Source organism: Malurus melanocephalus, unplaced genomic scaffold (genome assembly GCF_030028575.1).
Source record: "Malurus melanocephalus ecotype Western Australia unplaced genomic scaffold, MMel_1.1 scaffold_6, whole genome shotgun sequence".
Classification (NCBI taxonomy): domain Eukaryota; kingdom Metazoa; phylum Chordata; class Aves; order Passeriformes; family Maluridae; genus Malurus; species Malurus melanocephalus.
In genome coordinates, this window is record NW_026623238.1 from 5,262,068 (window position 1) to 5,274,517 (window position 12,450).

Genomic DNA, 12,450 nt, shown 5'->3' on the forward strand with positions numbered 1-12,450 from the left:
GATGTATGAAATWGTTTTGACTGCAAACAGGATGTCAAACGTGGAACCCCTGCCATTTTTGGTACACTGCCTAATTTATATTATGAGTAGTGTCCATTTCTTTTGCTTTTAAACTAGATCTCTATGCTGTGCTCTTTTGTGCACTGCTCTTAGGTGTCCTTATGCATGTCGCAGTTCAGCACACCATTGTCTGGCGCATTCGTTTCAGAAACAAATACACTTTTACACAGTTGCATTTATCTACAATGGCAATCTACAATTCATCTGCTTGAATTTGGTCCAATTTTCCAAACTCTTTAGCATGCTTTATCCTCTTCATAATCCCTGTTAGTGCATAGTGGCAGGCTTGGTACGTGTAAGATTCAGCTCCTATCGCAGGTCATTTGCAAAGACATCAGATACCACTGACAAAATGGCCACGCTCAGAAATTGCTCCCAGGCTCGCTTTGCTGGGGCCAGCTGATTGCTGCACAGAATCTAAGGCTCTTACAGTGGTAAAAGCAACGGGCAAAAAGTAAGACTGAAAGTAATCTTTTCTTCATTATTACCTAATTCAAGCAAAGTACATTTTTGACCTGTGAAATTTTACTCACATTCTGGAACAGAACAAAATTTTACCTGGCTTGAGCAGTGAGGCTGAACCAGATGACCCCACTGTGGTCCCTTCCAACCTTACCCATTCCATGATTCTGTGAAAATATTTCTGTTTGGCAAAGATAGCAAAATCTGCTCATCTACATGCAGCTGTTTAGAATTCAGCTGAATTTTAAAAATCAGTTTAATATGTGGTCTGGTGAAAAGTATCTGCGTCATAGTATGGCGGGACTGGAACTTGATGATCTTCATGTCCCTTCCAACTCAAACCATTCTATGATTATGATAAATGGCCAAGCACTGAAAGAGAAATAATAARTAAGAGAAATTGAAGCAATAAACGAAGCTGTGACATGAGTGCATGAGTGCTTGCGAGATGAGTGTGTGAATGTGCAGTAGTGTGTTCCAGCATGCACCAGCTGGTGCACAGGACAGCCTCAGAGCAGGTAAGAGGGCCCAGGATCCAGGCAGGGATAGGAAAGCAGCTGTCCTACTATTCAAGGCATCAAAGGGCTGTGTAGTCAGCCATGGGAGTGTTGTGAGTGTGTGTGTCCCTGAGATAGGCGCTGAAGCATTGCTACCACCTGAATCTGGAAATGTGGAAACTGAGGTCACCCACACTGACATCCAGATTTCCAGGTACTCCATCCTAGGATCCAGTGGACAAGCAGGAGGAATCGCCGAGTCCTGGGCTCTACCCAAGGCAGCAGCCTTATAACGTCCCTCAGCAGAGTCCCTCAAGTATAAGGAAATGAAAGACTCTACAGTTATTTTTGTGGTCCCTATTTGATCTCTTTTGCGTTTGTGTTTCAAAAGTCTGTCTTTAATTACATGACTTCATTTATTATTTTATATTCAGTGTTTAGGACAGATGATGTTTACCTAATGAATTGCTGTGTATCCTTTTTTGCAGTTCCTAAGCCTCATTTACTCTCTGACACTCCAGCCTTAAACAGAAGATGAAGTGTCTCATTTCCCATGAGTCAGTAGAGAGCACCTAGGTGCTTCACATTCAGGTGATGTTTTCTTCTTTTTCCAGATGTGGGACTGAGGCACACAGGATCTCAGTGTAAAGTCACAGCTACAGTTCAATACCTCTGTGTTAACAATCCAGGAGAATTAAAAGAGAGGAYACGCTACAAGTTTCCCCTCTGCAAAGTCTGGTTTATATACCTTTCCTAGCAGATACAGACCAAACTCAAGTTCTTCAGAGCTGCAAAGCTCCCTTAGCAATGAGACTGGTTTTTCCGCACCTATAATCATTTGGTGTATCACCAAACCCTTTTAATTTCTTCAATTAATGAGAAAGAGGTATGATTCTATTTTTATTATGAATTTTGAGCATCACCAAACCAATGCCTTGCTACAGGATACATCAGGCAATAAAATAAAAAAGAAAATAACAAAGCAAAAAAATCCTGCAATGTTTATATAGTCTCATCAGTAGTATACCTGCAAGCACTCCTCCATGGTGGAGAAGTTAAATATGTTGGCCCTATCTTATTGATGACAAAGCTAACAAACCTAGAAATGAGACATGGTTCATCTGATCAGATGAATAATACAGCTGAGAGAAGACCCTCTCACAAAACACTTTTTTCTTCACGATTCCAAAACATTTTACAGCCATGGATATTATTTACTTCATTATGTACAATTGCAGAAATATTACACAGCAGTAGACAGATTACACAGTAATCAGTTAGAGAGAACCCAAWCCCATAACTCTGCAGTGAAACCCATTGGATTGTAACAGGCTGAGCCATGGAGAAGTTCTGAAAACACCAKCCAAGTTACGCGTAACTCCAAATACAACCTACATGACCCACGAGTAGAAATGCATCTATTTCCACAATTTAATAGTTTATTCAGCAAAAATACATTCCTCAGACAATATCATTGCTTAGGTTTAAATACAAAAAATATAGTTCTGTTTTCCAGGGAAGCAGATATACAAAAACGTCAAGAAATATAATTTCCAGAAAGGAACAATACATTTACAAACAAAAAAGATAATAAATACTATGCTTCCTTAACAAAATACCTGATAGAGACTTAATAATTCCAGTTAAGTCCCTTATCCTGAAGTGAAATGTACATCTCAATGCATTGGAAGTCTTGAGCCACACTCTTGACCAACAATCACAAATGTCACACTGCAGTTACACACCTTCATTGTCTTCTGGAGTTTGCAACACCTAAAAAGAATCCATTTACCTGAAGGTGTAGAAAGTGTATTGACACTGCTCTTCCTGAACAATTGCTACTCTGTTAAGAGTTTGTACAACAAATTTTAATCCTGTGCATATGGACATAGCGGCAAGGTTTTATTTCCTGTTCTTCACAGGAAGGATATCTGTAATCCAGTAGTGAAACAGAGATGTGGCTACCTTGGCATGATCTGAAACAAAGAAAACACATTCCTCCTGAAATACCTTCATGACATTTCTGAGCGCTGAGAGAAAGGTTTGTGCGAAAATATGTTTCCATTCAATATTAACATTTCTGTAAAATCAGAGCATATATTGGAGCTTGAAACTGATACATATGTATTTCTATAGAAGCAGGTGCATTTTATTTTAGGAGTTCAGTCATTTGTATGAGAAAAAATTTTGTTCCTACACTCTGAAATGTCCTATTTGTTATGATYCAGTAATTCAGAAAAAATGAGATTGAAATGACATGATTATACGGGCAAGGCTTCTTTCTGTCTGGAGAGTAATTTCACACATCATTATTTAACTTACAGTAGTACCTAGAAGCCCCAGTTTAGAATGAGTCATATGGTACAGATAGCTGCATTAAAGCCTCAAAATGCTATGGCTTCTGTCTTAATTCAAAGATTACTTATGTGGCTGTAYTGATACTTAATGACAGAACTTTCTGCAGTACTTATCACATAATAATCATGTTTAAGATGATTCTGTAAGATTATGCTAATACAGTTTTCAATTTTCTTTTCCTTTTCTTTAAAYACCCTTTCATTCAAAAAAAAGAAAAAAAGAAGTGTAAATTCARTCATTTTAAGGCCTCTGTATTATCCAGTCTCTGACTGCTGGCACACAGTAACTGCATTACTTCTGGTCTGCAAAACGTGCATCCCTCTGCAATGAAGACTTATATAAATGACAATTCTCAAAATAAAAAGTCTGTTAAAAGAAGCTTCCAGCTCCGCCATGAGTGATAATTTCCTAGGCAACAAGGGAAGAGTATGTTTGAGACTTGAAACTAACCAACAAAGGGAAAATGTTAATAGATAATACAATGAATTTGATGAGAAGTTCATAAATGAGTTCATAAATTAGGAGAAAATKACTTTTTTTTCTTAATTAGGCAATCACCTATGCTTTAATAATTGATGTGAAATGGGAATTACGTAGCTCTCATTTCAACAGCTAGTTTCCAGCCAGCAACRGGAGCATTATTTCCAGTCACAGCTCTTCTCCTTTGCCCACTGCACAGTGGAGGATCATGAATGTCTTTGGCTTCCTTTTGCTAACGGCCACAGACTTTCTAACAGAGATCACAAAGCCCCCATCATGAGAAAACCATGTCTATGTGACTTCTAGACATTCTCTTCCCTGCACTTATTGAARCTTTTAGGTAGAGTTAAGTACTTTTTGTTAAAGACTACCAAATAAGTGGAAATAGTAATAGGGCATTTTGTTCCATTTTACAGACTGAGAACAATGACAACTTGAAATGACCATGTTCCCCTAAACACTCTTGAACAACCTCATCTTTGTCTGATCACTCATGCACAAGGTCAAAAGTAACTTGATGGAATAATCTGAAATGCAAAGTACAAAGTAAGTTGATGGAGGATGACAACTGAACAGAACAACCAGTACCTCTGAACCACAGAGATTTTGTTTAAATATTTTTTTTTTCATTTAAATGAAGTGTTAAAAGGTAATACCTATTGTTGATAATTTTTGTGCCTGAATCTCCTTAGTATTTCCTTTTCCTGCAAAATTTATCAGACCCTACCACCACCCTTGTTAGGCCTTTTTTCAATATGACTGCAAATATGGGGATCTAAGAGCTTAAGATAAAACAGAAATTTATTTCCAGTTTCTTTTTTTCTTCTGGATGCACCGTGATTTCCAATTTGAGTAACATGCTAAGAGATGTAAAGGAAATACCAAATGATGGAATTGAACCAGTGRTTTTCATATTTGTGATCTGCAGACSTTGAGCAGTCCATGGATTTATTCTAAAGCACTTTTATCATCAGTAGGCATAAACATGCCAAGTGGGACTTGGTAACCCCAGTGGAAGCTTAGATGAAATCATAACATATATATGTATGAGGAAATAAAAGACATAATGGYATATATAATTTGTAAATTTTACTAATGGAGAATGTGCACTTATATGAAGCGATGCATCACTTTTCATTTTTTTCTTAAGCTTCCTTTCCTGGAATTAAAGAAAACTGAACAAAACAGTTTTAACAGTTTTAAGTGAACAAAACAGATAGCACTTATCTTTACTTCTTTGATGATGGCATTTTAAGTACAATCATAACCATGGGAAAAAGGGTTAAGATACTGCTTCTTGAAGTACAGGGAATAAAATATTGATTTTGTAAAAGTAATACACTGTCCTAAAATCAAGTTTTTTTATCATGTTAATACATGGAAGGAATAACCTTTCCTTCTAGCAACGCACCCCAGTAAAAAGAAAGAGAAAAAAGACAAGGTATTAAGACAAAGTCATAAAAAGTTAGACTACAATTATGTACTGTGCATTTTTACCTTCATAAACAGCCCTAACTTGTCTTTCTATAATAAGAACTTAAATTCATTAAGACAACAGGTTTTGGTAATAACTCTTAACTTTTATCACCTGCTCATTGGGACTGAAAACTAAAATGCAAAAAATCCACACTGGGCAGGTGACCTATATTTTTCCTACATTTTAGCAAAATGTAGGAAAAAAAGTATAATTAAAAGCCTAATTCAAAGTAAAATTTCAATGCATTATATTTTCATTCACTGAATTTCCTGAATTACAAATAGAATATATTTGTTGAAGTCTGCTGAGGAAAATTAATGACTAGCAGGTGCTTAATTATCCTTTAGTAATTATAAGAATGTATTTTCCYCTTTCTTATGTTGTTGTATCTCATGAATATCAAATCAACTATTATGATTACACCACTGTGAACTTGGAACAAGATTAGAATCGAGCCCAGAGTGAGAGCAGTTACTAGAGAAAAAATCAACTGGAAGAGTAAACAATTCCAGGTTGCACCAGCAGAAACATCAATGAGTTTTAAAAACTACACAGAAAATTGTCATTTGCTTTTTGAAATGAAGAATACATACACTGGAAAATTAGAGGTTTTAATTTACTTCTGTGTTCTCTCTTCAGATTGACATTTCTGCTATACAAAAGTAAACAGACCAACTTGTCTCAAGGCTGCAAAACTCAACAGAACTCCAACTGTATTGTACAAAATTTAGATAAGGTGTGTAAAGAAGATCCTGAATGTTGTCACTTCAACAATTCCATTTGGAATTAATCAAAATAACTGAATTAGTTCATTCAATAAAGGGGCAATACTATTTTCACTATTCCTGTTGAGTTCTACTTGGTTTGCACATGTRTATTACGTCCAATGAGACAATGTGATTATAATTAAGATTGGAGATTGTAGGCTTGAAATGCACAGAAATTATTTCATTCCATGTATATGTGGATAATTCATATCCATCAGAACTTCAAAGGCTGTCATACTGTACATCTACCCTTAGAAGATTATATATGTATTTCTCTAAGAGCATCCTTTTCAAATAAAATATCAGCTCTGAACTCCACAGGCAGGAATTCTCTCTTTTCTCTGTACAACACAAAGCATTCAGTAGGCTCCAGTCTTGGTGAGGATCTTTAGCCACTATCATGGTGTAAATTATTTAATGAAGATACAAGCAGATGTCTCTTCTTTGAATGCTATTGCTAAGCCTCTGATGGCAATAATCTTACACTTACCACACTACTATTTCTGCTGTTACTCCTCAAAAAACTCAGAGCAAAATCTAAAATGAGAGACTCTCTCGTGACGTACCCAAGTACTCTCAACTCCGATCAAATTCTTTGGGAGGCAAGAAAATTCAGCACGTCCTGTAGATTTTCGTCTGATACTGTAACACCAGTTCAAATGACTAGTAGCAATAACTGTTCAAATGAAGACTACATGGAAAATGAATTATTATATCTTATGGGGATGCTATGTACATGCTGATCCCACATTCACTTAAGGAACTATTAACTGCATAAGAACAGATTCTACTAAAATTATATGGGTCATAATACAGAACAGAGGGAGCTTATGCCTCAGGCATGAAACGATTTAGTAACACAGTAATTTTTCTTTTTATGAATGACTTCAAAATATATTTTGTTATAATGAGCAAGTTTAAATTCTTACATAAACGGTATTTTTTAGAAACTTATGTGACATGTTTGTATTTAAACAAAACCAAAACTGTAAATCAAAATTTAGATTGCAAAATTTGTGTATTAAAGAAGTGATGTAGGTGACCAGGAAGAAATAAATAATGGGTTTTATTGGTTCTTATGCATGTAAAATTAATCCTTAATTGGAAGAGTGAAATCTCCAAGATAAATATGTGAATTCCTGAAATTTAAGAAGTCTACCATGGGAATGTATTAAAGATATACTTTAAATATGATTAAATCTTAAAACACTCCAGATTTAAAAATTATTGGTTTAAACCCCTGAATCATCTTGTATTCCGTAGTTGCTGTGAAGTGAGAACASCTTCCATATTGATTGTAAACAAATGGGAAAGAGGGATATCACTGTCGTTTTGGTGGGAATTATCATTTYAAATTTTCAAATAAGCATATATTTGCTATTATATAATTATTTACCGCTTCCTAATGAAAAAAAAAGAAAATTATGTGAATTTTAAGCAATAAAAACATATCAGTGTACGAACATGAGCAAATGGTACCCACCAGGAGACATTGTGGATTGTTCTTGGAATTGTTTCAGAGCATCCTTCAATCTCTCAATATCCTGTAGCAATACAAGGGATTTCAGCCGATGCAGATGAGTCAAATCTGAGGAAGAGATGGTGCGAGATTCAAGACATTGTAAGAGCTCTTGGGCAGTTGCTGAATTGACAGYAGCATCTCTGCATTCTGATTTCTCTGGAAAAACAGAGAAAATATTAAAAATATTCAGTAATTTCCTAATTATACTTTCTTTTCAAAGACAGCAGCTTCCTTTTTAGTACAACTGACAACCAAATATCAGGCACTAAAGAGCAGCTTGTTAAATGTTTTTTGTTRACTATTAACACAAGGGTAAGGCAAAAACTACAAAATACAATAAGACAATAGGATTTATAATCACAGGAATGCAAGAAGAATCAAATTTGCGAAATTAGCAGAAGAAGAAGGTGTGATGAAGAAACTGCACTGTGGCTAAGCACTGTGTTTTTGCTTACTACACACTATGTATTATAAATTGCACACACATTTGGAAAAGGGAACAACTCTGAGGAACTACTGTAACGCACTTCTGGAGGCAAACAATTATCTTGGTATTGCACCTTTACTTGTTTTTATTTCAAAAGCAAGTATTACAGCACACAGGACAGCAGAGAAGGACATATATTGTTACAACACGTTGATTTTAGCACATGCTATGTGCCCACCAAGCCACTCTATCATTCCCTTTCCCAGTGGGAAAGGGTAAAGAAAATGAGATGAAAAACAACTCACAGGTTGAGATAGGGCAGTTTGCTAAAAGAACCCAAAACCACAAAAGAGCCACCAAAACTAGTGAATGTTTGCACACACATAATTAAAGAGAAAAAGAAGTTTATTCTCTATTTTCCACCAGTGAGTGATGTTCAGCCACTTCCCAGGAAGCAGGGCTTAAGTGCATGTAGCAGTTGCTCTGGAAGGCAAACACTGTAAAATAATGAATGCCCCATTCTCCCTTCCTCCCTTAGCTTTTATATCTGAGTTGACATCACATGGTACAGAATATCCCCTTGGTGAATTTGGATCAGYTGCCCTAGTTGTGTGCCCTCCCAGCATCTTGCCCACTCCCAGCCCCATGATGGAGGGGAATGTTGGTGAGACAGTGCTGGTACAGCACCAGCTCTGCCCAGCAGTAGGAAAACCCTGGTGTGTTATCAACACCCTTCCAGGGAGCAGTGCARAGCACTGTGAGGCTGCTGTGCAACATCCAACACAATTTTTTATACAGTACCGAAAAATAAATTCATTTTTCATTCCAGCAATGTGTTGTCTGTCCCTTTCATCAGACTCCCTTTAATTCTGTTTTTTTACCAGCAAGACACCTGAGAAGTACAGAATTTTTCCTATTCAGATTTTTAACATATGTACTAGAAGTATAATCCAATGTGTCCATTTGAAAATGCTGCTAAAACCAATGCCTTCCAATTTCACTAAAAAAAAACAGGGAGTGTTAAAGTCATTCAACTAGAAAAGGCAAACAGCATAATGTCAGATCCATATATAAACTGGGATCTGCCTAACAAGTTAGTCACACTCTGATTTATAGATGTCATATCTCATCTGCAGATAACTTCCTTTTACCTAAGAATTCCTCTCTAGAWTCCAAGATGCTCCCTGGCTCAACACTCTGATCTACTGGTTTGAAACCAGGGCCAATCAGTTTGTCAAAAACTGCCAAAATGTGAACTTGACTTGCAGGAAAGCTKGAAGTTCAACAACACTCTTATTTCTTAAAATTCGACATGCAACACAGCTCTGGAAAACTGATCAGATTTCAGTTCTGGGTCATGTATTAACAGCAGAAATTGAGGAATTTGCAATCTTGCTGTAGTGGAATTCCACTACATAAAATGCATGCAGCTTAGCTTGCATTTACTTAGCCATATGGTGAAGTAGTAAAATTCTTAATTTTCATGATGGAAATACCTTAGCCATAAAGTAAGACAGATTTTAGATGCTAGGCTTAGTATGAAGACCTGATGCAGCAGAAAAATTTGGCATCAAGCAAAGAAAATGCTATGTATAAATCTTGAAAAAAAAAATTAACATGAAATCCCTGATGTAATCTTGATAGTTTTGAAAGTAATTCTGTAGTCAAAAGATTAATTTTATGCTACTAGAAGCCGACAGCTCTGATTTAAGATGGACTAGTACAGGTAGGTAAGCTGTTTAATACTCTCCATTCAGCTCCACAGTGACCAGTGCACACTGAATGGGCCATCAGTGATAAATCCATGTAGTGCTTCTACAGGTACTATGGAATGTGCATTAAACATCAGGCTCCATTCATTTTGTTCACAAGCATTTTAAGCCAATTAAAGCCATACTTTCCCAGTGCCAATAGTATCTTCCCCTTTCCTTTAAATGCTGTCTGTCTAGATTTCCTTGTAGCATACAATAAATTTCGTCCTGGGAAGCAGAACGTTCCAAAAAGTAAATTGGTTCAGAGATGCTAAGCATAAAAGTAGTTTGCAATTGCCCTCATTTGAAGCTCTCTGAAAGCAACTAATTCTTCTGGATGTGTGCTTGCAGAAGGAAGAATTCAGCCCATTTAAAACACTTGTCCCAAGTGTATTGGAATGTTTAAGAGAAGAGCAAGGAACATCATATATATTTTTAAAGACAGAGGACCACAGTTTGTTTCTATTGATGTGAATTCTTATATATTCAGGTATACACCAGAAAGTGGGACAAATACTAGGTACTCACGTTTCCTACTGAGCTCAAGAGAGAAACTTCTTTAGTAGATTTGTCCCCTTTTACAGGAGTAATAAATGCATATCCATTTTCCCCTGTGGGTAATACTCATAAAAAGAAAGGAGAAACATTGGTACATACTGTCAGCAAAATAAATTTGTTGTGTTGCCTGCAGGAAGTCCAGAATGCTATCTGCCTTTTCATCTATGTCTTTTAAGCCTGCTGCTTCTTCTCTGTTGTTTTTGTCGGGCTGATATGTAAAATCCACACCGGTAGTTTTTGTTACCAAGCCAGCTGCTCTCTTTTTTTCTTTCTGTCTCTTCTTTTTCATTTTCCTCTTTTTGTTTTTGCTTATTTTGGGATGGTCTGTCTTCTGCAGCTGTAAATTATCTTGAACAACAGCCTCTTGCATTCCAGTATCTGTTTGTTCTCCATGTAAATTACTTTTGTTTGTTTTGCTCTTTTGTTTCTTCCTTCGAATGCGCTTTCTCTTGGTTTGCCCTTGATATTCCTCTTCTGCAGATTTAAAAGAGACATGAGAGCTGTAAATAACAAGATCTGTAATAAGCATTTTAGAACTCCATATAATGAAATATGACACCCTTCAAATTCTGGGATACCTGAGTGGCTCTACCCTTACTTTTATGCTTACAAWGTCTTTCAGTATTACAATGTCAAAGCCAACTTTTCTGAATGCATTGAGTGAGAAGACAAGCTTTTTTTCCCCTTCTGTTCTCAATAAAGATTGTATTCTCCTTCATGCTACATACTTTATATCTCATTTACTTTCTTAAGGCAGCTAATATCRTTCTATACAGTGAGGTCAAAAGAATTCCCAGAGCAAAAAAACGTATAGGCAGACTGGGGGACACAGCATGAGACAACTCCCCAAAGAGTCCCACRCCACCAGTTTGTAGGTTTGACCAGGAACACAAGGAGAATTAACACAATTACAATGAAAGATTATAGTGTTTATATTGATGATATCCATTCAGRACAGTGCTCTGCTTTAAAAACACCAAGCATCTGTTTCTGACTCATCTATTTTCTCCTCCTTAAACATTATCTCCTTTGGGATATCTTACTGCTCAGTTTTGGACATCAACTTTATAGGAAAAGCATGCAAGGCAACATTGACCTTGGTAAGTAATTTCCAATCTCTTTAACAGCCTGCCTTGATTCTGCTGTTCCCTTGCTACATTATAATTTCCTTATTACCTAATTCTTCAAAAGGCTCAAATGTCACAGGAAATAAGTCCCTCTTGCTTTGCAAGACAGCTTTTGGGCTTCTTTACTCAGATCTTATCTCTATACACAAAGCCTGAGTTTTAACGTAATCTCTGACCCTGTGCACTGACTGCTCCTCCCACACATTCACTTCTGAGTGTTAGCCCCTCTAGCACTAGCTAAGGAAGATTTGGCCAGAAGCCAGAACCCATCTTCCCTCTGAATGCACTGCTGCTTAAGTCCATATCMATGTCCATAATCATTCCTAACTAACTGGAATTCCCTCATTCATGGTCTAAAAAAAATCTTCACACGTTTAAACATCCCAGATTGCAGAATGACAGATTTCTTCTATGTATTGAGTTTGCATGACAAGATTTTGGTCACAGGGGTGCTGCAAGGGTGACTTCTGTGAAAAGTTGCCAGAAGCTTTTCCTGTGCTGGCAGAGCCAATGTCAGCCAGCTCCAAGCCAGACCTGCTGCTGGCCAAGGCTGAGCCACCAGCGATGGTAGTAATGCCTCTGGGATAACGTAGTTAAGAAAGGGGAAAAAGTTATTGTGCAGATGAATTGCAGCCAGAGAAGAGCAGAGTGAGAASAGGTGACACAACTGKGCAGACACCAAGGTCAGTGCAGGAGGTGCTCTAGCAGATTCCCCTGCAGATTCCCCAGTGCAGATTCCCCTGCAGTCCGTGGGGATACCATGGTGMAGCAGCTGTGCTCCTGCAGCCCTTRGAGAGCCATGGTGGGCAGAGAGCTTGTGAAGGACCTTACACTTGTGCAAGTGCAAGCCTGAGRGAGGCTGTGACCCYATAGGAAACACCCTGGAGYRGGCTCCTGGCAGGAGCTGTTGTCCTGATGAACTGCCTGTAACCCTCATTCCCGATCTCCCTGTGCTGTTGGTGTG

The 12,450-nt window shown here is 37.3% G+C and overlaps 1 protein-coding gene across 1 annotated transcript in view; it reads right to left on the reverse strand.

Annotated features, from left to right (window-relative positions):
- Positions 1-1,906: 1,906 nt before the first annotated feature.
- ERICH1 (glutamate rich 1) overlaps positions 1,907-12,450 on the reverse strand; it is a 61,599-nt gene continuing 51,055 nt past the window's right edge. Inside the window, exons 4-6 of the mRNA XM_057371977.1 lie at positions 10,459-10,833; positions 7,585-7,779; positions 1,907-2,995 (exon numbers count right to left, since the gene is read on the reverse strand). Coding sequence (XP_057227960.1) covers positions 2,922-2,995; positions 7,585-7,779; positions 10,459-10,833 — 644 coding nt within the window. The 3' untranslated portion in view covers positions 1,907-2,921. The remainder of the gene's footprint in view (positions 2,996-7,584; positions 7,780-10,458; positions 10,834-12,450) is intronic.